This window comes from Miscanthus floridulus, chromosome 9, assembly GCF_019320115.1.
Source record: "Miscanthus floridulus cultivar M001 chromosome 9, ASM1932011v1, whole genome shotgun sequence".
Lineage (NCBI taxonomy): Eukaryota > Viridiplantae > Streptophyta > Magnoliopsida > Poales > Poaceae > Miscanthus > Miscanthus floridulus.
In genome coordinates, this window is record NC_089588.1 from 63,925,061 (window position 1) to 63,953,021 (window position 27,961).

General features: G+C 47.8%; 2 protein-coding genes and 1 pseudogene across 4 annotated transcripts; 1 reads left to right on the forward strand and 2 right to left on the reverse strand.

Annotated features, from left to right (window-relative positions):
* The first annotated feature begins 2,129 nt into the window (after positions 1–2,129).
* On the forward strand, positions 2,130–4,667 carry LOC136482067 (26S proteasome non-ATPase regulatory subunit 2 homolog A-like). Of its 2 annotated transcripts, XM_066479319.1 has the most exons (5): positions 2,130–2,469; positions 2,644–2,797; positions 3,032–3,099; positions 3,374–3,463; positions 4,214–4,667. In XM_066479319.1, exons 1-5 carry the CDS (start codon positions 2,393–2,395, stop codon positions 4,263–4,265), a joined length of 441 nt encoding a protein of 146 aa, XP_066335416.1. In that variant the 5' UTR covers positions 2,130–2,392; the 3' UTR covers positions 4,266–4,667. The 2 variants fall into 2 exon arrangements, 1 of the variants encoding a protein (XP_066335416.1); XR_010764947.1 differs by having other exon boundaries at positions 2,644–2,751; positions 2,854–3,463.
* A 1,020-nt stretch (positions 4,668–5,687) lies between these two features.
* Positions 5,688–26,610, reverse strand: LOC136483759 (protein transport protein SEC24 B-like). Of its 2 annotated transcripts, XM_066480919.1 has the most exons (24): positions 25,619–26,610; positions 24,862–25,095; positions 24,679–24,753; positions 24,500–24,598; positions 22,599–22,710; positions 22,176–22,303; positions 21,772–21,891; positions 15,214–15,294; positions 14,533–14,610; positions 14,316–14,408; positions 14,095–14,149; positions 10,277–10,353; positions 10,063–10,134; positions 9,890–9,973; positions 9,076–9,195; positions 8,923–8,991; positions 8,491–8,568; positions 7,408–7,546; positions 7,127–7,291; positions 6,902–7,047; positions 6,630–6,809; positions 6,350–6,470; positions 6,107–6,224; positions 5,688–6,065 (listed from the first exon to the last, which is right to left on the reverse strand). In XM_066480919.1, the coding sequence occupies exons 1-23, from the start codon at positions 26,480–26,482 to the stop codon at positions 6,118–6,120; spliced, it is 3,297 nt and encodes a 1,098-aa protein (XP_066337016.1). In that variant the 5' UTR covers positions 26,483–26,610; the 3' UTR covers positions 5,688–6,065; positions 6,107–6,117. The 2 variants fall into 2 exon arrangements, with proteins under 2 accessions (XP_066337016.1, XP_066337015.1); XM_066480918.1 differs by having other exon boundaries at positions 5,688–6,224; positions 25,619–26,609.
* On the reverse strand, positions 18,305–21,555 carry LOC136483865 (uncharacterized; annotated as a pseudogene).
* Positions 26,611–27,961: the final 1,351 nt, after the last annotated feature.

Here is a 27,961-nt window from a genome sequence, read left to right on the forward strand (position 1 = left end):
AGCCTTACCCCCAAATCATGCTCTGTTCCAGCGGCGACTGACGGACGGCGCGAAAACGCCAAATTGGTGGCCATCGTTGCTCGGCTGAGGCTCAGTGCGGTAGGGTGCCTAGCTAGCTTCCCAAGATACATGCCGGTGAGAGGAAAAGAGCTGTGAAACTCGCTGTCGCGTAGGAGGGAGAAGGCACGGCCATGGTGCGGTGCGGCCGAGTGAAAAGCACATAGCGAGCCGACAATTAAAGCGAGCGGTCACGGTTGGTGGAGCGATGCGAGCATGTACACACATGCGAGTGAAGTCTCGACGCGACGCATCCGGAATGAAACAGCCAAGCTCGAATAGAGCTCGCCATCGTCGGCTAGCGGGACAGGGTGGACAGGTAGGGCAGAGCAAGGAGGAGTCCCGTCGCAACTGCGGCCAGGCCAACGACACAGTCGCGATGACTTGGCGCATGTCCTAGTACTATTCGTGGTTGGTGGAGCGGACGGTGAGACAAACGCCATGTCGGCCAAGCGACAGTGGCCGCGGCGTCGGGCTCGACCCCACGCGACACAGCGGACAGCGCACGCGCGTGGGCTCGCAGGGGTGGCAGTACGGCGGGGAGCGGCTGGCTAGCCCAGCCCGGCACGGGACCGGCAGCCACGGGGCCGACCAGCGGGGCAACGACTGCAGCCACAGCGCCAACCAGGGCAGTAGCGCGCGCGGTGACCACGCCCTGAGCCCGAACAGCTAGAAACGGTGCTACGCACGCTTTTTAAAGCGAAACAAAAGCCACTTAGTTTTTTGATTGAGGTCTAACCGAAGCCACCAACCTAAAGTCGGCACTAACAGCTATCTAGCGAAGGAAACTTCATGACCAGAGAGCAACTAGAGAGGGAGATAAAGGACTGCCAACTTGAGTTCGTCACCCGGGTGCCGAAGTCATGGACAAGGTTCCACAATCTGTTTCCCTGCGCATTAGGGCAAATTTGGAGAGTGCATCGCGACCTCACACACCCCCTCAATCTACACCATGCTCATGGGCTCACTTAGTGACAACCAATAGTGCAAAAACATGATGTGGGTATTTATCATTTTTGTTAGAATTTAAATGCCAAAGATAGCATTGTCAAGACAACTCGTTGTTTGCCGACTTAGCCGAAAAGAGTGCATTTAAATTCCAATTTGATTTTCGAGCTTCCAAGAAAACTAACTAACAACATTTATCCACCCAAGATTAAAGTGACACATTCCTCTGCATATCTTCCCCATCAACTTAACTTAAGTAACATGCACAAGTGTATTATCTTTGTTTATCAAAAATTTGCTTTTCATGCCAAACAGTTAACACCACTTATTCGTTAGATTCCCTTCAACCCCAAAAGCGAACCCCGTAAGATTAGTCTTATCATTTCATGTATGTTTTAAATTAAAAATTCGAGAAACTCGTTTCGAAATTTTTTGACTTAGACCTAAATCGCGGTGCTAAATAAGCTCGTAACACCCGAGGTGTTACAACTCGGTGCTTGCGCGCACCATTGTTGTACATCGGAGAGGCTTGTAGTCTTGCGAGATCACACCAACCGCGTTTGTGGTGTGGCCGCCACCGTGTACCGGAGGGAACAAGGCCCGCGGCGTTTCAGCCAGAAGCTTGATAGTGAAGACGGTGGGGAGCATCCAGGAGAGAATTGCCGGAAGGCACGTCGGAGACCCACTTGTGCGTGGGGAAGGCCCGAGGCTATCCATGGAGTTACCCGACTGGGAGCTTGGCCCTTGCGAGGGATTCCTTGAGAGGGGCTTCAACGAGGACTAGGGGGAAGCTTGCACGCTTCTCGATACCTCGATAAAAATACTGGAGTCATCGACGAGAGTTTGCATATCTCTACCTTGCTCTTTAGCTTCCGCATTTACATTAATTGTTTTACTCCTTTTGCGGTAGAGATAGTTACACACTAGCCAAACCGTAATTGCACATTAGATAGTTTATCTTTCGTATAGGTTTTGCTAAGGTTGGAAAAAGATGCCATAATTTAGAGTTAAAATTTTAAGTTGCCTAATTCACACCCCCTTCTCTTAGGCGTCCCCTCCTCTTAGGCGTCACGGTCCCCTACACCTGCCCCGGTGTGCATTTCAAGATCGGAGGATGTGGTGCCTACGGATCGCGGAGGAGGGCATAGACCCCTGCCTCAGCACGAAGAACGCCCACGCCAGCCGCCAGGTCAGGGAGTTCGACACCGCCGCCAACCCCGACCCCTCCGTCGACGCCGCGCATCGGGCCTTCGTCCACCGACGAAGTGGTCATTGCCCTGCCCATGGATGCCGCCCAAGGGTCTATCTGTGGATGCGAGGAGGAAGCTGTAGCAAAGCAGGGATTGTGCAGACTAGATACTGAAGTTGGCCATAGCGATTAACAGCGATGTGCTTGCCGAGATGGAAATTCCTGAAGTGTACCTGTCCGTGCTCGCTTCGCAAATCTGCCCGAGCCCAGTTCAGGTCTACGTCGTGGTGTTGTATGCTTCTTATTGCCTATATAATGTGTAAAATTAAGATGATTTTTCTTGTGTCTGACAAGGATAATTGAGTGCTCCAGCTGCAGTCCTGTAGTTTTGTGCAACCAACGGCTTGTTTCTTAACCCTTTCGCTGCCACTAAAACTGATCTGTTTCAGGCAGGAGATTCGCTCTGCCACGAGCTCAATGACTTCAATCCTAAAGCCACTGAAATTCCTCTTCTCGCACTTTGGAACTCTCAAGTCCTATTTTGAAACAATACCAAAGTACGACCTCAAGAAATGTGTGAACACTTTGGATCACCCAGCTTCGGTATGTTGTAGATTGGTTTGGTGCAGTGCTGATGACACCATTTTATTGTTTTGTAGAAGTACATGGCTGACATACTGTGAGTGTTAGCTTTGACAATGTCCATTGAAGGAGAAAGAGAATGTGTTTTCGCAATAGTTCTCTTCCTACTGTCATTTACAAGATTTTTTGTTTGACAAAAAAGGACATCTTCAGCTGTTCCTGTGAATCTGGAACTGAGACATCTTCTTGTTTCAGGAGAGCCTGAAATACCGTTTGTTGGGCTCTGAAGGTGATATGGGTTCATGGGAACATGAATATGTGAGGTATGACTGACCTGGAATGATATGTTTACTGGCTCCTTCAATCAGCGAAGTCTAAATTTTTCTAAGGAATAAAAATGCACTGGTAATATTCAAGTAGACTAGGAATAAATTTTTCAGTATCTAAGGAATACAAATGCGCTGGTAATGTTCAAGTAGACTAGGAAGTAGGAACTATAAAAGAACAATACACAAAGGTGATTCATCTAAGCTAATGGCATGGCGGATTTTGTGCCTGTGTAAGTGCAGACTTTGTGATATTCTCATTGAATTGCAGAACCCACCATTTTAGTTGTCTATTAACTATTCATGCTCTGATGGAACCGAAGAGGGTGATGACGGCATTTGGAGCATCGTTGGTGCGAAGGTAAACAAGATGCCGTCATGCCATAACTCATACGTGATGGCAGAATTATGTGTTTCAGTTTTTTTTTTTTTTGAGAGGATAATTTCAGTAAAATATGGCATGTAAAAAGCAACCTGAGAAATTGCACTTGAGTTGGAGAAAATAATTAGTAGCAAATAATAACTTGTATCATATCATGGATTAAATCAAAATAACCAAGGGCTATCCTAATTATGGAAATTTATTGAGCAGGCATTTTGCCGGAGAAACTTCATTTTGGAAGTAGTACTAACCAATGCTTTTGGTGAACCTGCGAATGATAAAGAGGCTCATTTTTTTTTGCTTATTTTGAATCTTTGGATTTGGATGTGTTTTTGAAATGGTTTATGATTCTCTGTGTTGTCTTGTCAATTTGGGATTTCTGGAACATAGGATTATTTTTATTTTACACATACAAACTTTGACATATCCTTTACCTAAACCAAATATGGATCTTTGACTTCTGACATCGTTTAGACATGCAAGATCACATAGCACAAGTAGACTTTGATATATCCTTAGCTAAACCAATGTTCAATATGAAGCTTCAATGCCTGATCCACTAAAAGACTGTTCTGCATGATAAGCACAAGTTATTGTGGGATGGTGAATTATGTCAGGTACATTGTTTCCCATTGCTTCTTGAGGAACTAGAAGTTCTACAAACAGAAGGGCAAGGTGTGCTCAACTTTTGGGCCAACTTACACCTCATTCATTGCTAATCCCTTGCAGATGCAGCGACTGGCTTGTACGCAGAATTGTTGTCAAGGTGGTAGCGATGTGAGGTGGGGCAGCAGGGACCCGAGGATCTGCCTGTCAGGTGGTTGCTGGAGAGGACGAGGACGGTGGCGCGATGTAGCAGGCCCAGGCTAGGCGGGACGCGGCCGTCTAGGCGGTTGTCTGCCAGGTAGGGCAGCTTGAGGTTCGGGAGCGCTCGCTTGAGGTCTGGGATGGGGCCTGGGAGGGGAGGAGGAGGAGGAAGAAGCAGGATGGCCAGGTGGAGGCGGCCCTTCTTATCTTAAAACAGTTTGGGGATTACTGGAGCTGTAGCGACAGGCTGACACATCTGTAATAACCATTGATCAAGTATAATAGATTGCTTTAGATTTACCAAGTTTGATGAATGCCTGTATAATGTGTGTTACCCACTTACCCTAGATGTCGCCGTAGCGTTAGCACGGGCAATATACTATCGCCTATAAAAGGACACCTCGATTCCAGCCACCCGTCTCTTCTCGCTGCGAAAAAATTGCAAAAATGACACTCAAAAGATTGACGCTTGATTATGATGACACTTGGGTGGATGATAAGTGAGTCCATCTGTGTCTATGAACGTGGGTCCAGTGTCAAATCTGCAAACGACCGATGTTTCGAGTCCCATTTGCAAGGCCTGTTGGAGAAAAACCCCAAGGACAGGCTCACCGCCAATGCCGCGCTTAATACGCTATGGTTTGCAGCTAAGGATGATTGACAGATAGATGTTGGAGCGACGCCAACATGACTGTAGTCTTACTGTGTTATTAGACTGAGGTAGTTGATGTACTATAAATTATTGTTTAATTTCCCTGTGTCATCCAGTTTATTTGATGGTGATGATGATTCAGTGGGCAGACTGTAGTGTTACTGTGTTATTAGGCTGAGGTAGTTGATGTACTATAGATTATTTTTTAATTTCCCTGTGTCATCCAGTTTATTTGATGATGATGATTCAGTGGGCAGAAGCTAAGGTTTAGCTGCAGAATTGTATGATGAAGTTTTTAGATTGTAAAACTGCAATCCCAATCTCCAGTTGTACTGACCTGAAAATATATACTAATTTTGCAAATGCGCATGTTTATCATGTTGTTTCTGGAAATTTTTATAAGCGTATGTTCATTGTTGATTGAGAATTCTTAGGTCTCCCCAGGCAAAGCAGGGGCGCCAGCATATAATTTGCCCAGGTATCCAGGCAATGAAGCAATGAGCGTCTCAGCAGCTCCCCAGGTCTCCCCAGGCAAAGCAGGGGCGCCAGCATATAATAGTCCAGGTATCCAGGCAATGAAACGTCTCAGCAGCAGGGGGGCTCAATAACACTTGCCTCTCAGCAGTAGTGGCAGCTAGTATGATTGCGATGACTCAAGGGCAGTGATGTCAAACAATGTGTTGAAACGTCACAGATCACAAAACATCATCACAGGGTAGAAGGCGAATAGGCAAACATAATATATCTGATTCATACTATCAATTAGGTGCATTTTATTGCAAAACCTCTATAACCTTCCTTTCAACATAATCCAACCCTTTTTGCACAAGGGATAAACAAGAAGGATGCACAATGATAAAGACAACAAAAAAAAAAACTAAAGCTCCACGCCTCTCACCCCTGTATACAACACATATACCACCCACTCCAAAAACGGTGCTGTAAACACCACAAGCCTCTATTCATGAGTTCTATTATCCGAGCAAACGTTTATGCTCCACATTGATATTGAATCGCCACTTTGCTGTCTCCTTATGCAGAAATCAAACTCCTTTTGGTACCTACAATCCATCTACTGACCAAAATGTTACAACCAGAATCTGGGCCCTCAGGTCATCTTGCTTTGGATTTGCCTGGGTCCTCAGCTCATCTTGCTCTGGATTTGCCTGGGTCCTCAGCTCATCTTGCTCTGGATTTGCCTGTGAACATGCACAAGGAACTCCACGTAGGAGAAGACGCCAGGCGCCTTGTCCTCTATTAAAAATGACCGGAAAAAATCACCTGCAGGGAACCAAATATTCATTTAATCAAACGTAACACCTAGTGGGGTTTTTTTTTCTTTATTCAGTACAAATAATAATTAGGGGTTAATAACAGTCAGCTCATGAGTTGCCAAGAAGACTAACCAGATGGTTCACCCCTTCTGCATAGTCTTAACCTCAAGTATGAGCACCTCTGGCGTCTTATTTCATTTACAACATCGTTAACCTTCCTTGAGAGTTCGTTGTCAAATTGATCCAATGCCAACTGCAGGAAATTCATTTGTCAAGTAACTATGACAGACATAGTAATGTTGTATAACCTTAACTTCCAGAGAGTATATTCCGTATTGTTATATTCTAGCCACACAAGGAATGATAAACCCAACAGCTTCAAGATAGTAAGAGAAATTGTAAACAGACTTGCCTGGACTGGTAATGCAGCCAAAGAAGAGACACCAAATATTTGTTCCAGGGTAGCTGGATTTACCATATTTCCTACATAAATTAGACCATCCTCACCATTCTCCAATAAATAGACCCCATCCTCTTGTACATTTTCACTATTGAGCATAAGGGGACTGGGTACAAGGGAATCATCATCATCCTGAAAATAGTGTCCAAAGTTTAGATAATTTGTTTCCCTTAAGAAATGAAGATCGGGAATTTGTTATAGCTTTGATTAACATGGCAAATTACCCTTGATATGAGATCATGGATAGGAATCAATCTAGGGAACACCAAAGGAACAGCTAGTACTACAGAAATTGACGAGACTAGAGATATCCAATAGGAACGATCATCCAATCGCCCATCAGTTCTCAAGCCTACACTTTTGACCAGTGCTGAAAAATAAAGTGAAAATGTTAGTGGAGTAAATGGACAGGGAAGGAACAAGTAAAACACTCACAGGAGGAATCATACCCAAAGTATATAAGGGCAGCAGTTTTAGAGCCTCTGGGAGAATCAACTGCCCCGATGAGGTTACAGATGCACAGTGTTTGCGGTAAGATTGAAGAATATTTATGCATGTATTTGTTGCTTCATCCCGAATACGAGGTAATGGAGATGTCGGGATGCCATTAGCAGCTGTATAGTACAAGAATGTCAGTATCATCCAGATACCACAGGCGATGAGATTGCAGACAGTTTCATTCACGGTAATTTTGCTAGCCAGAAAAAGTGAACTGTCTTGATTGTTTTACCTTGCTTCAGGAAGCATGCAAACTGTGTCTCCAAATCAGCACACCGGAAAAGATTGGCAAGCAAATTTGTGCATGAAAGTGAGAGGTTTATGACTCGGATCCTCCTTTGTCCATATACAGTAGTATAGAGAAGTGCACACTGAAAAGTGCCAGGAAAAGAATGTCAAGAACATAAATGTATAGAAAACTAACCATTTTAGCAATTAATCAAACATAATTTCAATACCAATGCTAGATGACTCATAAATAAATCATTAGTACATGTACATAAGAACGAGACAGGGCAAGATCTGTAATTTTGAAGATAAGCATAAGTCCTCAATGTGACACAGAAATTATGGTATTCTTAAACTAAACCAAGCACATAGCACAGTTTCAGAATCTACAAGCAAATTGTATAACTAACAATGGGTGGTACTAAAACACTATACAAAAAATTGCAAGCTGATGTTCTGATAATTTGCCATAAAATTGCACTTGAATAAATTATTTAAATTTGTTGAGGAAAGTTCCAGATTTTCTTCAATTTTCTTTTTGAACTAACAGATAATTTAAAAGTAATTTTCAAAGCTTAAAAGCAAATGTTTCTTACAGACTAGTTAGTAGTCGGTACTTTCTCTAGAGTAGATTGTTTTCCTGGGTCAATGACTCAATTCTATGTCTTATACGAAGATAATAACACAACACAGCCAAGGTCCTAGTCCAGCATTTCACCAGTGGCCAATCGGGGTCTCATAAATGAGTTAGAAAGTAGCTGGGAGCCTTGGACCGATACTAGCAAAGCAAGTGGCAAATAGATACAAGTAACCAGTTTACCAAACCCACAAAAAAGGGTGACAAATGCTAGTACATGCTGAATTCTTGCGTCTCATCAAAAATATCAACTATTTTCAAGCCCAAGATTTTGCTAAGCATTTCTCTTGACTGAGCATTCTCAGACCACCTAAGATGCTAATGTAGTACTTCAACACCAGGGACATGAAATGCATTGCAAAATTATAATGCGAAAAAACTTATCCAGAACAAAAAAAAGGCAGACACAAGCTAAAGTAAAGAGAAACATTCATTCCATCTCATTATTACCTGGAAGCCACATTCCACATTTTCTGGTAACTTGTCATCATGCTTAAACGTGACCATCACAGTTTTGTCAGAATCAATCTGCACCCAAAAAATTCTCTTTTATTGTAGGGATTCGAAGGAAGTATAAAACACGACATTGAAATGAAAAGGATGATAAAAACCTCGAACATGCATGAATAACAGAATACACAAAAATATTAATAGTTAATATAATATCCTAAGCATCAGATACAAGGAACATGCTTTGCATATATTATTATCCAAAACAAAACTCCAATGCAATTTAAGTCCTTCCGTCTACCACCATACCCATTTCTATTATTTATCAAAGTAAATTAATGTTAACATTCAACCATAGAGGCAAGCTTCATATCACAAGTTGACATCAACAATTTTAACAAACTTTGCTGTACATCAGCATTAATTACTGACCGCTGGAAGATCAATGTCAGTGGGAACACGCTTGCAGAAATTGCCAAAATAATCCTGAACTTGGAGACCCTGATGAAGAGGCGAGAAGGAAATAAGTCATATTCAGACTCCTAACATAAAGTGCCAAAAGAAATGACTTAAGATTAAACCCACCTGACTGCACCTCACACGCATAACAGCCTCAAAACCCTGGGGTCTACTGATATTCCATCTGAGATCATTGAAGAGCTTGGCTGGATCTGAAATAGCAGAAAATGGATAGTAGTAGTAGACCTGCAAAAAATATGCCCAATAAACTGTCAGAAATAATCATAAGAAAAAATAGAGTTTAACAAAAGTACAACATTGAGATGAAAATGATAATATATTGTTCCCTTTTGTCTTTTTCTATGTCCCAGGTACAACAATATTTTCTGCCAATATTTTGTCATTGGAACAATTCCTGGAGTTTAACAAGAATTCACCTACCTAGTCATATATGCCACCAATGGTTTTCCCTCAAACCATTGAAACAATTCCTGGAGTTTAACAACAATTCACCTACCTAGTCATATATGCACCAATGGTTTTCCCTCGAATATTTACAAAATATTCAGCTCATTCTCAAAGCATATTTCAGTTGTAAGCTACCCATGTAAGACAGCTTGCCTCCCTTCATTTTCTAGGTTGCCTAGGCAAGCACGCCTAGTAGACCAGTTCCCAACACTAAAAAGAACAAAAATACCCTAACGGTCTTAAACGCTTCACAATTTAGAAACCGTCAAGCCAACAGAATCAATTATCTATGAACCACACCATAGATGGCAAACTCAGATCAAAAGACTATATTTCAGATTATGGACACATAATTATGTTTGCACTTCTACGAGTATTTATATAAAGCGTTCATGCAAAGCCCTACCACAATGGTCTCTTCCTAGACTAAAGACAATCAACATGGTTTATATGTTTTAGGGAGAATGCCTACCCGGCCACCTGTAGTCTGAGGCACAATGGATATAGAAGCAATATCAACGTAGGATTGTGTGGTGAGGAAAACATCTACACAGACCTGAAAAGGGGAAAAAATAAAAGATGATGTAACAACAAGAAGAAAGCACTTAACCCAGAAAAAAACCTCAAGCACTGAACATATCATGCCTGATACTCAGCAAATTCTAGTGCCATTGTCTTGAGAGTATTGTCAACAGGCTGCAAAAGTTTATGGGCTTCCTGTGAATCACACAAGATTATTAGTGTTTTAATTGAGCATTCCTGATAAAAGGAACATGTGCTCCTCATGAAACAAATATATGGATTTAGATCATATTTACACTGTTAGTAAGGCAAAATAAGTATATGAAACAATGCATACCTTGTCACCAGTTGTAATGTTTGCTCTGCCTTCAGCTTCCCTTGCAGATAAAGAACCAATCCCAAGTGATGGCAGCACTGCCAACAATGTACATTATATGAACAAAAGAGCATCGAAATTTGAGACTTAAAAAACAGAAAAATCTCACAGAAGTATACAGGGTAAATTAGCAGGAATTGAAACAAATGCTTTAGGAAGCATAAAAAATAGACATGAGTCCACTTGCCAGACTTAAAGTAAAAATGCCAAATGGCTTATGAAGGCCAACTATAAACTTATGTGGCAGGTGTACAGCACTAGGTCATTTGATATAGCACTGACGTTCCAATCTGGTACCAATAACAGGCAAAACTTCCTGAAGTAGAATGCAAATATGCTCACTACAAAGATCAAACTCTAACAAATTGAATATATAGCTCTACAACTAAGAATCAGAAAATGTCCAGGTCTGCCGGCAGGACGAAAGTTACCGCGACTCCGTAGCCCTCCGACGATTTCTCGTACCCCACGCCGCGGCCCTCACTTCCGTCAAAAATCAAATCCTCTCCCCGCGCCGCAGCATTCCCTCTCGTCAAAATCAAAACCTCCCGAGAAAAACGCCGCCGCCCGCTCCCTGCTTTCCCGATCCAACCTGCGGTCTTCTGGCCCGTCGCCGCAACGCCGCCTCAGCGCCGCCGCCCGCTCCCCTGCTCTCCAAAACCAATCCGGCCGCCGCAGCCACGCAGCTCGGCCGTTGCCGCTGGGATTCTCGCTCCTGGCGCCCGCCGCTGCTCGTCCACCATCACGGCCTTCCTAGCCATCCACATCGCTGCCACTATAGATCCCCAATTTGTTTTCAAGTCCCAACGAGCCAAGCTACGACGTCGGCGGCTGCGGCGGCCCCTTCCCTCCATCTGTACGACACCACGGCCTCAGCGCCGCCGCCCGCTCCCTGCTCTCCCGATCCGACCCGTCCTCCGCGGACACGCAGTTCAGCCCTTGGAATCATGCGATTCGACCCCTTCCCTCCATCCGTACTGCGGACGCAGGTGAGTCCCCGACGATGAGTCCCACACACGTCCATGTGATTCGAACGCTTCCACTTACAGCCGTTCTACCTCTCCAGCTAGCAGCGGCACCGACTCAGGTGCCAATTCCGAGCAGTCGCCCAGTGGGGCTCGCAGAAACAGGTATATATTCAGGCTTTTCGCCATCCTCACACTCAGATTTACTCTCTGCATTATCTGTATTTGAATTGGAAGGGCTTCTTGGAGATGCAGGCTCTCATCATCCGAGGTTGCCTTTTCTTCTGCCCTCCTTAGCTCCTTTTGTCGTTTTGTTTGCCTAATCCGATAATGATGTGGGGTGTATTTGGCAACTCAAGGTACATCCTGCTCCTATTCGCTCCTCACAGATCTGATTTTATATACCCTTTCTACTGGGTACTATTCGCCTACCTTGATGATGTTACTATGATGCATATACTGATTCTTATGTGCTATTTGTCGACTGCACCTAAACTGCTTGATGAAATGCTTCCTAGGGAACATTATGTGCTATTTGTCCATAAATGTAGGTGACGGCTATATGTCGAATTTTTCCGAGAGGTCTGCTTGATTTTTGTAAAATTGCAGACCATGTTCATAGATTTGTTCTGTGGATACATGATATTCAATTTGAAACGGGTCTAATGTGATGCATGGAGGCTTTTTTTTTATAAAAATATTGGCATTTATTTTTCTGTTTCCCCTCCTTGGATATCAAACTTCCAGTTGACGCAGTGGTGGTGAAAACATTCTAGGCCTTAGGTATAGGCTTGGTGATCAGTTTGGTGATTATACTCTCCAGTATGTGGAACACGTCTCCTAGGGCCATAATAGCAAATGCTCTTAGGTACAGGCTGTTTGAAGGGTAGAATTCCATAATAGCAAATGCTCATAATAGCAGAATGATATATGAGCTTGTTACAGAACAATTTGATTTGTTCAACCTTTTGACTACGTAGACATGTACTTTATCTTGCATACAAGTATAAGATCAATCTGGACTTTTTTTTATGCTATATGATCTTCCAGAAACTTAACTTGTCCCAAGACCAATTTTTTCTTTCATTTGCAAATAAAGTGGTGCCACAAGTTTAAGGGCAAACAGATTTGCTATTACAGAAGATAAAGACATAAAGTGAAGACTTTTTTTGTTTGGAGAGTTATCTAAAATACTACCAGGTTGCTTTTCTTTTCCTGCATTGTGGAAACACATGCACCTTTCACCTACTCTGGCTCTCAGATATATTATTATTAACTCAATGAGACTAAAATAGTCACTAATCCTGTAATTTCATCATAATGAACATGCAGGTAATAAGGACATGGAATGGGGTTCTGACTGCTTTGGTGCTTGTTCCAATAAGGTGTGTGCGTGCGTGCGCTTGTGTGTGTGGATTCCCTTTTCCTGCAACGTAATAAATGTTGCTTAGAATTTAGAGGAGACCCTTTCCCTCCATTCCCTCTCATCTGCTATGTTCACCCTGAACTGTTAGTATAACTGAAAGATTGAATGGTAGCACCGCGACCTGTGAGTAGTATTTTTCTTGAAGGACTTGCCCTCATTCAGAACTTCAGATCGAGCACTTTTGAATGCTTCATCTTTGTTGACCTAAGAACAAGATTTGTGAATGCCTTTTCTTTGTGGAGTGCAAGTTGTATTTCTTTTGCATGGTTTATGAATTTAAAAACAGTTCACTTTTATGCGCAGAACCTAACTACCACTCGATGAGTCATCGACTCATCGTGTTATGTTTTATTTTAGTTTTATTGTTCTGCACATACTTTGAGTAAATATGTACTTCCTCCATTTCAAATTATAAGTCGCTTTGACTTTTTCGGTACATCTATTTTGCTATGCATCTAGATAAATAATATGTCTAGATACATAGCAAAATGGATGAACCAAAAAAGTCAAAACGACTTATAATTTGGAAAGGAGGGAGTATCAATTTATATTTTGCTTTGGTTTTGCAAGCTTAATGAGAAAGTAGAAATCAAGACAAATAAAGGTATGTCCCTGTTGTATATTACACTATTAAACATACTTAACTATGACTGCAATGGTGACAAACACCTTTGAACTTATGTCTTTGCCTGACAATTTGATCTGTACATTTGAGACTGCTATTATGATGTTGCATGTTTTTGGGCCTAATAAAATGTGTGAATTCAGTTATTTTTGTGTTGGTGTATAGACCTTGTAGACCGCTAGCGCTGGAATTTGAGGCGATCAACGAGGCTAACCCCTGTTTGCTATCGTTTCTTGAGGTACTTATTTGTGTTGCCTGAGAAGAGAGTTTAGAAGAGAGAAGAAGTCATGCGACAAGGCACTCGACCTTATGCACTAAAAGGATTGAATGTCTCCTGTATTGTATGATGCAAGTGCTTGGTGATCAGTTCCTTGGTGGATACACTATCCTGTGATATTCACCAAGATACAAAAATTGGGTTTGCCCTACGTTGGATTATTTGTAAAAATGAATTATTGCACTTTGAAATATAAATGTAATGACTTAATATGACATTCAAATTTCACATTGATGTTCTTTTGGCCATTAATGTCTTTTAACAAAGTCATTATCACCAGTTGTATGCTTCAAAAGGCTCCTTTCGGTCATGATTGATTTGATTTGCATCACAATTGTCCATGTCTGTTACAGTTGTATTGCAATATTTTGCTCCCGTTGCAACGCACGGGCATTTACCTAGTTGAGAAAAAAGTGCCCAAGTAAACTAAGGAACCACTTAACAGAGTCAGCATAAATATTATCTCTAATAAGTTAACAAGCATACCTGATTGGAAAACCAGAAGTTTTCCACCAGTAGATTTCATCGCCAGGAAGCCAGCCTACAGAACAGAACAATGAGCACAAAGTTATCCAATCAACCATGAGAATGGAACTATGGAAAAAGAATACTTGAATGAATAAAATGTTGAATTTGATCTGTAGCTCCGCAAGACCTCACACCAAAAGAAAATAGAATTAGCACCCATAAAACATAAGGCCAAGTACCTTCATTGCTGCTCCAAAAGCAGAATCAGCAACCCTATTATTCTCAAACATGTTTGGGATACTTTCTAGCAACTGCTCCAGATTCTCGCGGCACTAAAAACACGAAGTAAACATTGGAATCATTCAAAAAAATCAAGCACAACAGCTGTCTCTTAAATCTTGATAATGACATGACATGAAATAGAAATTACTGCCAAATTTCAGTTCAAATACAAACCTCAGAAACTGGAAGAATAAGATCTGTCTGAAGAGGTGTATATACATCTTGAACATCAGGAACGATGAGCATCAAAGGCTGCAAGGGAAAAAAAGGTTGCATAGATGATTCATATATTAAAATAAGATAAAATAAGATTCATGAAGAAACAAACTGTATTGAGAGAGAGAGAGAGAGAAGATGGCATAAAAGACAAGAAAATTTTTAGATGCTGTTTCTGCATACATAAATGTATTATATACTCTCAAACAACCAAAAAAAATCCATATGGCTCTATTCTAAACTCAAATATGGCCAAACAGAGAAACAGAGTTGCTGACTAATTCAGAAGTTTCACTCCCAAAAGTAAAAAGGAAAACTGAGACAATCTAACATTCCCACTGTAAGTTTCAGAATCCACATAGTAATGTGTCAGAAAGAAAAAGTCAGAACGCAGTTAATGTGCTCTGCTGCACTCCACAGCAGAATCCCCTTGTTAAGGGAGTAACTTCCCAGTAACAAATTGATGTTGTGAATCCAAAAAGGATGGTTCTACAGGAAAAGCTACGGCAACACAAGCCTAAGTCATGCTGAGGATAAGTTTACAGAGAGTGCAATTTACAATACAACGTCTAGTGTGCCTGCCAACCACTGCTGATAAGGCTGAGTAAATGAAAAACAAAAAACTCAAGTGTGCAATACCTGCTGCTGAGCACGTTTAAGACTGTAGAAGTGAATAGCAGAATCAAATGTTGCAATTCCAACCATTGTCCGAGGACCTTCCTAAATAAGACAGAAAAACAGTTAATGTCACAAATCAAATACCATCCCTTGAAATATTATGTAAAGAAAACCAATCCATCAAGTAAAAAATTATTCAATTACATGTGATCAATTTTGGAATTGGACCAATGATGTCCATTCCATATGGACGAATGCATGATCTCCTTTAATATTTTTTATTTAAGACATGTCAAACCATCAAAAAATGTTCATCTATATTCTTGTTCAGTCATTGGGCCATAATGGAGATGTCAAAATTCAACTAGATACTCAACAGTTCCTAGAAGGGAAAAAAAGAGCACTGAACTTAAAGTAGCACCATAAACTTATTACCTATCTAATAATACTCAAAACAGATACAAGACAGCTAATGGTCAAAACTATAATGTTCACTCAGGCATTCTTAAAGCTACGTTTATTTATACACAACACAAATGAAAGCATATAAGAAATTTCAAAGGAAGAAAATTCATATTGTAGCTTCTGCTGAAGTTCACTATTTCACTATGATAGTGGGTCAACTTATCACTGATGGCAGTCAGTTTGCAATAATTGATTACAAAAAAACCATATAGTTAATACCATAGTAGTGTGGAGTATATGTGTTTCTGAATAAGACTAAAGGCGAACATGCGTGTAGCCTAACAGTAGTGGAGTGCAGCTGCTAGCTGACGGTCAGCAGTTTGACTCCTGGTTCGTGCCAAAAATAAATTCCTCACCGTCAACCCAAAAGTATAGGGGAGCATCAGCTTGGAAATCCTGGCTGCTCATGTGGTGCCAGCCTGTGATGCCTGGCTGCCTCTTGTGCTGTACAAGGTGAAGCCAGAGTTTGGGGATTTCTCAACTAGCATGGTTGAGGTTCTACCTATATGCAATGCCCCAGGGAGGCTTTCCCAAGTTGACCGAGTTTTTTTTTAACCGGACTGCTAGAGTTGTGAGAGTCTATTCCTTAGGCTAACCCTAGAAGGGTAGCAATATATCTTAGTCATACATGGGCCTCATGGGCCTAATATACTCATGCTCTCATACTCCAACACCCCCCCACAGTCTGAACTACCGGCGCAGCGGAGTTACAGACTGGACATGAAAAGAAGCACACACACGAGCCCCCCCACAGACGCAACTAGCCACCAATGATGTTGAGGCTGGAGCGAAACTCGGTGAAGGTCGATGACGGGAGGCCCTTGGTGAAGATGTCGGCAAACTGGGAGGTGGTCGGGACGTGGAGGACCCGAACATCGCCGATGGCAACCCGATCACGGACAAAGTGTAGGTCGATCTCCACATGCTTGGTCCGTTGGTGCTGCACGGGGTTGGTGGAGAGGTACACCGCACTGACGTTGTCGCAGTAGACCAGCGTGCTCCGGGAGAGAGGGCTGTGGAGCTCGTTAAGGAGCTGTCGGAGCCAGGAGGCCTCAGCCACGCCGTTAGCGACAGCTCGGTACTCCGCCTCGGCACTGGATCGGGAGACCACCGGCTAGCGCTTGGACGACCAGGACACCAGGTTGCCACCCAGAAAGACAGCGTAGCCGGAGGTAGAGCGCCGAGTGTCCGGACACCCGGCCCAGTCAGCGTCAGTGTAGACGACGAGCTCGGTGGAGGAAGACCGCTGAAGGAGTAAGCCGTAGTCGACAGTGCCGCGGAGGTAGCGGAGGAGGCGCTTGAGCGCAGTGAGGTGAGGCTCTCGGGGATCATGCATGTGAAGGCATATCTGCTGCACTGCATAGGTGATGTCTGGCCTGGTGAAGGTGAGGTACTGAAGGGCACCTGCAAGACTCCGGTAAGCAGTGGGGTCTGCTACGGTGGTTCCCACGGCCTCTGACAGCTTGCCCTGTGTGTCAACTGGAGTAGAGCAGGGCTTGCAGTTAGTCATCCCAGCACGGTCGAGGATATCAAGAGTGTACTGCCGCTGGTGAAGGAGAAGGCCGGTGGGGCGAGGCTCAACAGTGACCCCGAGGAAGTGGTGGAGCACACCAAGATCCTTCATAGCAAACTCCTGCTGAAGAGAGGCGATGACACGGCTGAGTAAGGACGGACTGGAGGCTGTGAGGACAATATCATCAACGTAGAGCAGCAGATAGGAAGTCTCAGCTCCATGATGATAGATAAACAGGGACGTATCTGACTTGGCCTCCACAAACCCCAGGGTCAGCAGGAAAGCAGCAAACCGAGAGTACCACGCCCGGGGGGCCTGCTTGAGGCCGTAGAGAGACTTGTTGAGCCGGCAGACCATGTCCGGACGAGAAGAGTCAACAAACCCCGCTGGCTGGCTGCAGTAGACTGTCTCGGTGAGAGTCCCGTGGAGAAAAGCATTCTTGACGTCCAGCTGATGCACGGGCCAAGAGCGACTGAGAGCCAGGGAGAGCACTGTGCGTACGGTGGCCGGCTTCACCACGGGACTGAAAGTCTCATCATAATCGACTCCAGGGCGCTGAGTGAAACCCCGGAGAACCCAGCGAGCCTTGTACCTCTCAAGGGTACCATCAGCCCGCCGCTTGTGTGTCCAGATCCACTTGCCAGTGACGACGTTGGATCCGGGTGGACGGGGCACCAGATCCCATGTCTGGTTGACGAGGAGAGCCGCGTACTCCTCTTCCATCGCGCGGCGCCAATGAGGGTCCGACAAGGCGTCGCGAACGGAAGAGGGTACAGGAGAGATCTGCGGGTCGTCGGGCATCGTCGCGAGAGCCCGGGGCCGCAGGGTACCAGCCGCGTGTCGCGTCACCATAGGGTGAACATGCCGCGGGTGTCGGTGAAGGAGTGGCGGGTGGTACACCGGCGACACGACACGGGCAGCTTGAGGCGGCGACGGCGGTGTAGGGGTCGCCGGCGGAGAAGGGGCCACCGGTGGTGTAGGCGTCACCAGTGGAGAGGGGGCCCCCGGTGATGCCGGAGGCAGCGGTGCCGCCTGCACACGGCGCTGGTAGACGTGCACCGGCTGGGCGAAACGCGCAGGAGGTGCGACAGGCGGCGTCCCCGGACTCGCGGCGGACGTAGGGGCAGGGGCAGCTCCGGAGGGCGACGCCTCCGGACCCGTGTAGGGCGCAGGGCCAGGGGCGTCACTGGTGGGCGGCGAGCGGGGGCACGGGCCCGGCGAGGGGCACGGGGAAGCAGCACCTGCAGGAGACAGCGGTAAAAGTGGCTGGACCACCGTGTCAGTGGGAAACAGAGAGAAGGTGTCAGGATCGGGGGTGGGAGGTGGTGTGGTGGTGGTGGAGAAGGGGAAGACAGACTCATCAAACACCACATGGCGAGAGATGAGGACCCGACGGGATGTGAGGTCAAAGCACCGGTACCCCTTGTGATCCGGGGAGTACCCAAGGAAGACACACAGAGCTGAACGGGGAGCCAGCTTGTGGGGAGCGGTGGCAGTGGTGTTAGGGTAACATGCACACCCGAAGACACGAAGGTGGTCATACCGAGGAGGGGTACTGAAGAGAGCGTGGTGTGGTGTGGGAGCCGGGCAGGCAGCGGAAGGTAGGCGGTTAAGGAGATAGGTGGAGGTGTGCAGACTCTCTGCCCAGAAGCGAGCAGGAAGCGACGCCTGGAGCAGAAGGGTGCGCATGGTGTCGTTCGTGGTGCGAATCATGCGCTCGGCCTTGCCGTTCTGGGAGGAGGTATACGGGCAAGACATGCGCAGCTGGACACCTTGAGAGAGGAAGAAGGCACGGGAGGTGCCGTTATCGAACTCACGGCCATTGTCACACTGGACGGCCTTGATGGTAAGGCCGAACTGAGTAGACACCCAGGCGAAAAAGTGGAGAAGAGTGGTGAAGGTATCCGACTTTGCACGCAAAGGGAAAGTCCACGAATAATGCGAGAAATCGTCAACCACCACAAGATAGTATTTATACCCAGAAATGCTGATGACAGGAGATGTCCATAGGTCGCAGTGTACAAGATCAAACACATGCGTAGTATGTGAAGAAGAAGAACAAAAAGGGAGACGAACATGACGGCCCAGCTGGCACGCATGACACAAGTGCTCATTGTGAGCCCGAGTACAACCAATGTCGGAACTGCGACTAAGCTGCGTCAGAGCATCACGTCCAGGATGGCCGAGGCGACGGTGCCAAGTGGTGGAGGAAGGAGTGGCGGCGAAGGCAGCTGACAAAGTAGACGGCGACGAAGAGAAAGCAGACGCCGGAAACCGAAGGGTGTAAAGGGGTCCCGTGCTGTCACATCGGAGAAGAGGACGCCGGGAAGCCAAATCCTTTACAGTAAGACCAGAAGAGTCAAATTCAACAGAACAGGAATTGTCAGCTGTAAAACGACGAATAGAAAGAAGGTTGTGAACCATAGAGGGTGCAACAAGAATGTCAGGAAGACGAAAGGAACCATGAGTGCCGGCGGCACCCACAGACGTAACTGGAAGACACGAACCATTCGCGACCATGATGGACGAAGGATGAGAGGAAGGAGGGTAAATAGAGGAGAGTATACCAGGGTCTGGAGTAGTGTGGTAAGTGGCACCCGAGTCGGCGATCCAGTCTGGACCGGCAGGTGGTGTCAGGGCCATGGTGCTGAAGGATCTGGCCAAGGCCGCCGGGTTCCAACCGACAGGCCCGGGCGAGGTGTCGGGAGGTGTCACCCACGAAGATGCGCCGGGAGGTGGAGCCCACGCAGACGGGAAGTGAAGCCCCGGAGGAGCTCCAGTGAGCAAGGCCGCTGGTGGGCGAGGCTCTCCGCCTGGAGCCGGGAAGGGCCACATGGAGATGCGCCCCGACCACGGGTTGTGGAAAGAGGGCCAGGGTGCACCCCGTGGAGTCACGGGCGACTGGTGGCTCCCGCGGCCCCCACGTCCCCCTCCGCGGCGACGGCGGCCGCCACGCCCCCCCCCCCCCCCCCCCACCCCCGCTCGGCCCGGGGGGAGGAGAACCAAGAAGCGACGACGGCGGTGGAGCGAACGAACGCGCCGGAGGAGTAGCGGCCAGGGCAGTCGAGGAAGACGAGGACCCTGGCGCGGAGGTGGACCCTGGCTGGACGCCCTGAGTGAGCTCCTCCATGACAAGGTCGTCACGGACCTGCAGGAAGGAGGGAAAGGGCCTCTGCCGAGTGATCCACGTCCGGAGGTGGGCGTAGCGGTCACTGAGCCCGCGGAGGACGTTGAGGACCAGAATGCGGTCCTCCACGGGCCAGCCAAGGTCGCCGAGGGAGTCCGCCATGCTCTTCATGCGCCGGCAGAACTCGCCAACGGAGAGGTCACCCTGAACGAAGGTGCGGAAGCTCGCATCGAGACGCAGGGCCCGGGCTTCTGCATTGCCCAGAAACTGGCCCTCGAGCGCAAGCCAGGCCCGGCGAGCGTCAGCAGAGTTGCGGACGAGGTCGTGGAGGTCCAAGGAGATTGTCCCGAGGATCCAGGAGAGGACGACGCTGTCAAGGCGCAGCCACGATGGGTTCTGGGCCGCGACCGAGGCGTCGACTAGGACGTGGTCGTCGATGGCGTAGCGGCGGAGGGTGAGGACCAGGTCCCTCCAGCGGGCGTAAGAGGGCGACTCAGGCTCGAGGACGACCGGGACGAGGAGTCGGATGTTCTGGACACCCCCGGCCTGGTAGTGGAGCTGAGCCACGTGCGGGTCGGCCGGGTCGTGCCAGATGACCGCGGTGTGAGACGCGCGGTGACCCGTCGAGCCTGAGGAGGTGGCCGCGGTGTCGTAGGAGGTAGGGAGGACGAGGAGCTGCTCCGCCTCAGCGATCTGGCGGGCCAGAGCATCAGCCGCGTCGCGCTCGCGCTCCCAAGCGAGGGCGGCAGCCCGCACCCGGGCCTGGCTGTCCGCAGCAGCAGCCCGAGCAGCCACGAGGGCGGCTGCGAGAGCGGAGTTGGCCCCTGCCGTTGGAGAGGGGCAGGGGGCGACAGAGGAGGAGCGGGGAAGAAGAAAGGCTCCAGGTTCTCCCCCGCGCCCGCAGCAGCAGCGGCAGCGGCGGGGGCGGCCTGCGCGAGCGCCCCGCAGCTAGAGCGGCGGCCGGGCGGCAGGTGGCAGCAGGCAGGCCGCGCCCGGCGGAGGGGGGCCGCCTGCGCGAGCCGCAGCGGCGCGGGCCACCCAGCCGCGCCGCGCCCGGGGCAGCGGCCGGGCCACCCGCGCCTGCGCCCGCAGCAGCAGCAGCGGCGGCCGGGCCATCCGCGCCCGCGGCAAGGAGGCCGCCGGCGCGCGGCGGCGGGGCGGGCCGGCCGCCCGCGCGCTGGGCCCAGGAGGAGGGGTAGGGAAGGGAGGGGAAGGCCTGGAAGTAGGTGGGGGAGGGAGGGGGAGGGCGGCCAGCCATGGCGGCGGCAAGAGGCCGGCCGGCGGCGGCGCCTGGCGGCTGGTTGGGAAGAAGAAAATCTAGTCTGATACCATGCTAGAGTTGTGAGAGTCTATTCCTTAGGCTAACCCTAGAAGGGTAGCAATATATCTTAGTCATACATGGGCCTCATGGGCCTAATATACTCATGCTCTCATACTCCAACACGGACTAAAGAGTTCAGTACACAGAACTTACCGGCAGATCTGAAATAGCCTGGGCAATAGCACTGCAAGCTGCAGCAGTTGCACCAGTTTGTATAGCATTCATGGAGACATCAATTAGGAAGAAGTATACAGCAGGCATTGGATCACGAACCTGAAAAATTATTATGATGGATTCTCACTGAATAGTATAAGCAAAAGGCAAAGTAAATAAGATACCAAAAATACAACAGGGCACTGGATTGGCCAATGAACTCTTTTTTTTAAAGTTAATAAAGCCTACCAATCCATGTTCCGTAAATTTGCCAGTTTTAAGTCTGAATAGTGGCATGAGGAAACATAAATAAAATTGCAGTGTATAGAAGATACAAGTTCTACAAAACTGTTTAATGCATAAACTATGAAGATGTTACAAGGACTTCATGGGATTAGACAAACCAGAAATTCCTTTGTAGCAACAAATTCAACTGTTCCTCTAGACAATTCAGGCCTGTCATCAGCATCACGTCGCCTACCATCAGGCCCTAAGTTGCACATGTAGTCTCTAGGAGTATCATTTCTGAATCCTACAGAGTTTGGTGATCATTATAAATTAGATTCTATAGTAACATGAAAACAAACAAAATATAATGACTGGCAAGGATAATAAAGTAACAGCAAAAACAAGAAAGGTAGCACTGACACACTGAGAAGTTCATATAGGTATGTTCACAGAATGCCAAATTTTTACTCATTTAAAAGCATAGGCAGGTAGCAAAATTCAAAAAACAGCAGTAAGTAGTAGCTACTGTAGCATAAGCTTTGACAAAGAATGCTAATGAATTATCATAAGGCTGGAAACGATGCAGCTTAAGCCCTCACCACATAAGTTACAGATGAAATGCCTCCCTTGATCAACAAATTTCATGAAAGGATTTATGTACGCTTTGCAACGAGAACACCGAATGGGTCCCATCTCTCCAAAGTCCACAAGCTAAAATACAAGGAAACGAGTTAATTTTCCAACTAGCAAGTAGGAACGAAAAATAAACATATTCAGCGTATTATTCTGCTGAATAGAATTGTGACTAAATTACATCAAAGTTTACAATCATGAAACTGGTGGAGTGTGCTGCTGATACTACATTACAGCTCCATAAAATAAGATTGCACTTCGAATTGACAATTATAAAGAAACCAGCAATAAGGAAACCCATAAAAGAAACAAGTAGCTCATAGGCAGACTACCTTGAAAAGTGATTGCAATGAACACTTCTATGCATCAATAGGAAAAACAATTGGGCATAAACAAAAAAAATGTAACATCATGCATCAGTGTGTTTAAATGTCGGACTGTGTATGATCCAATTTATTAACCTAATATAGCATTCAAATTCAAAGCATGGGATTAAATAGTGAGATTAAGACCAAAATCGACCAATTCATGCTCGAGAAAGAAGAAAAAAGACCAAAACTGATCAACTCGCATTATTCGAAAAAAAGAAGAACAAAGTTGACCAATTATAGTAATAGTCTCACAAGTTTTCTTGTCTTTGTGATAAGCTGTGGAACACTGGGGGCGTGTTTGCTCACCTGTCTCTGCCCGGCATGGCCGGCTGGCCTGGTCGTGGCCAGCCTAGGCCCGGCTGACATGGTGCAAGCACTCTTGTTTGCTCCATTGAATCAAATGAGCCAGGCCAAACAGGGATTGTGTTTGTTTCCCTGTACCACGTGTTATGCTCACCTTGCATCCAAGAAGTGGTAGCATTACCACACAATCCTTCCCTTCTCTATCCTTGTAGTCATTTCATCGAACACACTGCGGGTCTGCTTGGACGAGGCAGAGCGGCGGCCACGAGCTCCGACACCCAGGTCCTCCTTGCCGGCCGCGCGCTCAGGTCCTCCTTACCGGCCTCGCGGTTGAGGACGACGAGCAGCACCGCGTCGTGGAGCCGCTCGAATTGGTTCGCGTCCTTGGCCCCATCGCATGGCATCCCACCACCTCCTCCAGCAGCTGCTGCTGCCGCGGCGCCGCCGAGGAGTCCGCGTCGAGGTACTCCGGGGAGGCCGTGAGGACGGCGGCACAGAAGAGGAGGTGTGTGGTGGGGCGGTGGGCACGTCACCGGCAGGCGAAAGGAGGAAGCCGCGCGACGGTGAAGGAGAAGCGAACGGAGAAGAGAGGAGGTGAGGCCGGGAGGTGACGAGCTCGCGCACCGTGTGCTCCGTCTCGCTCCGCCGAGCCGGGCCGCCAAGAAACGAACCCCTTGGTCGTTTCCTGGGAGCCAGGCTGCAGGCTGCTTTGAGCAGCGTGCGAGCCAGGCCAGGGAGCGGGCCACGGACGGCAAACACGGGCCGCTGCAGCTGGGGAGCGCGAGCCACCGTCCGGGCCAGGGTCGCAAACGCGCCCTGGGTGAATGTGCCAGAATGAGGGACAATTAACGGTGGATTACTTAGGACTGTTTGTTTGGGCCTCTGCTTATCAAATCTGGCTTCTATGGCTGCCTGAAAAGTTAAAATGGCTGTATTTGTGAATTTGCTTTTGAATTAATGGAACATGTAATATGTGTGATACCCCTCGAAACAGCGCCCCAATTGCCAGTAAAAGCTTCTCTACACCTGCTATTGGCCTCTAGTACAAATACAGCTTCCTGAACATGTGCAAAACAGCGCCCCAATTGCCAGTAAAAGCTTCTCTACATCTGCTATTGGCTTCTAGTACAAATACAGCTTACTGAACATGTGCAGCGTTTATCTAGGTGCAACAAATTACAAAAAAAAAGTACCTGAATAGGTTCCTCAGATGGGTGAGGAAGAGAAAAAGGTTGAACCATCAGAGCTAAAGGCATACCCGAAGTCGTCAAGAGATCACCAGTACAAGGTATCTGATAGAACGTGTATTAGCAGCAGATTACAAAGAAACAAAGACACCATAGAATTACAGGCAATAATTAAACAAAATTACCTGATTCACAGTGCAGCGCATTAAACGAGGACTACAGTTCCCAGTGTCTTTCACAATAAATTCACTAGATGCAGCCTGTGATCAATAAGTTACTCTTATATGAGAGGCAGGAACAGTTTTGGCATGCAACAAAATATGAATGAAAATGGACACCATTTACACAATTATAGCTTTAAGACATACCGGGGGAATGGTTGCTTGGCCACCTTGTCGGGTCTCATAGATGATGACTGATGATTCAGGCATTGGCCGTGGAATTTGATTAGGATCAATTTTGGATGGGGTTGAGACCTGGGTTCCAGCATGTGGAGAATAAGGTATAGTCGGGGTGCCAGGGGGTCCTAGTGTGTTTGGCTGCATGCTACCAGGAATTCCTGGCATTCTCATAGGTGGCTGCATAGCACCAGACCCAACTCCCTACAAATAATTTCATAGAGCATGTCAGAAGTCAAACTTCTATGGTTCCTAGAATCACAGGAGTTTAAGTTTCAGTTATTCGCTGCTCACACACTTTGAAACCATACACTTAAATAAATAAGTTTCTAATTTTTCACATCATACTGACAATGACAAGAGTATTACTTCTAAGCTAGTAATCACAACAACCATGTATGACAAAAATCCACATATATGCTATTTAGACCAAACAAATATCAATTACAGACACATAAGCAACACAAAACTTTTGGAATCCTTAAAAAATTATGGGCCATTAGAATATATTTTAATACCAAATCTAATATCTATCACACATGGTTACAGGTAAAATCAATCAACATAAGGCTCATATGTCATCTAACACAACCCAGTGAGAAATTTAAAATACCTAGCAGACAAACATTCAAACAAATTCCTTGGGTATCTGAGATTGGAAACACCAAAAAAAGAAAAACTTTATAAAAAAAAAAAACTAAACTTTCGCAGTAGAACTAGCAATCACCTGAGCTTGCCAAGATGGAGGACCAAACGCTGGGGCATTTGCCCTGGGTGGCCCCATGAATGGCAGCTGCTGTGCCACAGGCGCTGATTGTGTAGCAAAGGGCGGCTGCCCAACTGGATGCGAACCGAATGGCGGTGGAGGCTGCTGCGGGGCTCCAAAGCTAGGTGGAGTTGGCTGCGTCCAAGCTGCAGCTGCCGCCATTGGCCCAGACTGGCCAGGGAATGTCGGCCGCAGTGGCACTGCTGGCTGCGACCCCGCTACAGGAGGCCCACCGAACGGCGGAGGATGTGACCCCGCAACAGGGGGGCCACCGAACGGTGCCGCCTGAGATGCAGCAACAGTGTGACCAACAAAGGGCGAAGGCGCCTGCGATGCCGTGGCAGGAGGGCCTCCAAACGGGGGAGGGGCCTGCGACGCCGCAGCAGGAGGGCCCCCGAACGGAGGCGGCGCCTGGGACACCACCCCGGGAGGAACACCAAACGACGGCGGCGGCTGAGACGCCGCGCCTGGAGGCCCTCCAAACGGTGGCGGCGGCTGGGACACTAAGCCCGGTTGTCCGACAAAGGGCGGCGAGGCGGAAGTCGCCGCCGTCGGCGCCCGCACAAACGGCGGTGCGGGCGGGCTGCCAGGGAAGGCGGGACGGGCAGCGGCCGGTGGAGGGCCCGGACGCGCGGCGAAGGCGGGCGGTGCCTGCTGCGGCTTGAGCCCCCGTGGAGCGCCGGGCGGCGGGGCCGCGCCGCGGGAGATCTGGAGGTTGGCGAACGCCCCGGGGAGAGCCCCCGCCCCCGAGCCTGACGGCCCCTGGACCGGGCCCTGCGCGGTAGGGTTTTGCGCGGCGAACGGCGGCGGCGGCGACGACGCCATGGATCGCGGCGAGATCGGGATCTGGCGCGCGGTGGCAGGCGGGGGAGGAAAGGCGGAGGCCCCTGTAGTGCTCTGCACCCTGTTAGAACATGGATCGTTTCGTGCGCGGTCGGGTCTGGGCCAGACCGTGTGGCCTGCCGTGCAGGTGGCCTACCAAGCTGCGTTTAGTTCACAAATTATTATTTTTTTCCAAAAGCAAAATTTTCGACGTTTTGGCATTTGGGAACTAAACAGGCCCGAAAAATTTCAGGCCAAAAAATTTTGCGAATTCGGCCTGCCCAACCCTATCCCTCCGTCCCGCAGCTGACGCCGAACCCTATCCATTCAGCTTGCTCGCCCAACCCTATCCGCGCCTCTCTCATCGTCTCCATCGCAACGCCGCCGCTCTCGTCCTCGCCATCCCAGCGCCGCCGCACTCGCTCCATTCCACCGCCGGCATTCAGATCCACCGCCTCCACCTGTAGATCTACCCCGCCGTCGTCCGGATCGACAAGTTCCTTTGCGCGGATTCGATGGCAGGACATGGCGACGACTTCAATGGCGAACCCGCCGCATACGGGGACGCCGACGCCAGCTTTACCCTGGATTTCTTGGGTAATGTCGGAGTGAGCCTCGTCTACAACGACGCTCCGGGCTCCAACACGTTCCACGCCTTCGTCAGGTCCAGCAGGCACCAGAACCCCAACGAGCAGATGGGCCGGCTTGACCTAAACGGCGGCTTTGCCGGCGTTTACCAGCAGTACGCGGACCACATTCAAGGAGCCCAGGACGTCTTGCCTCCCGTTCGCATTCCGAGGGGCGGCGTGTCTCGGAGCCTCAGTTTCTGGCCGCCTAGCCACGTCGGAGTAGGTGGAGCTGCAGAAGGTGCTGCCTTCGACGGTCCGTCCGCATCCGTCGGAGGTGGCTTCGTCTCTCCTCTGCCGCGTCCAGGAAGCGGTTCAATCCGTCGGCGGGCCGGGCGCCCGCGTGCACGGGGACCGGGGCCAGCCATCCACGGCGACAATTTCGACGGCTCCTACGCTGTCCCTAACCCGGCAAGCACCTTCTTTGATGCATGTCTATTGTTCAAGTATGATGATGTATGTTGATATGTTACAAGCTCAGTTAGATCATGTGTATTGTTCAAGTATAATGATGTATGTTGATGTGTTACAAGCTCAGTTAGATGCATGTGTATTGTTCAAGTACGTTGATGTATGTTCATCTATTAGAAGCTCAGTTTATGAATTGTTCATGTATGCTGATGTGTTAGAAGCTCAGTTTCTGAATTGTTCTTGTATGCTTGTTAGTGTTAGCTGCATGTGTATTGTTTAAGTATGTTCATGTATATTGATCTGTTAGAAGCTCAGTTTATGAATTATTCTTGTCTGCTTGTTAGTGTTAGTTGCATGTCTATTGTTAAAGCTTGTCAGTGTTTATTGTTCAATATTGCTGTCCCTCTTCACCATTTAGGTTCAGAAGCATAAAGCAAATTGGTTA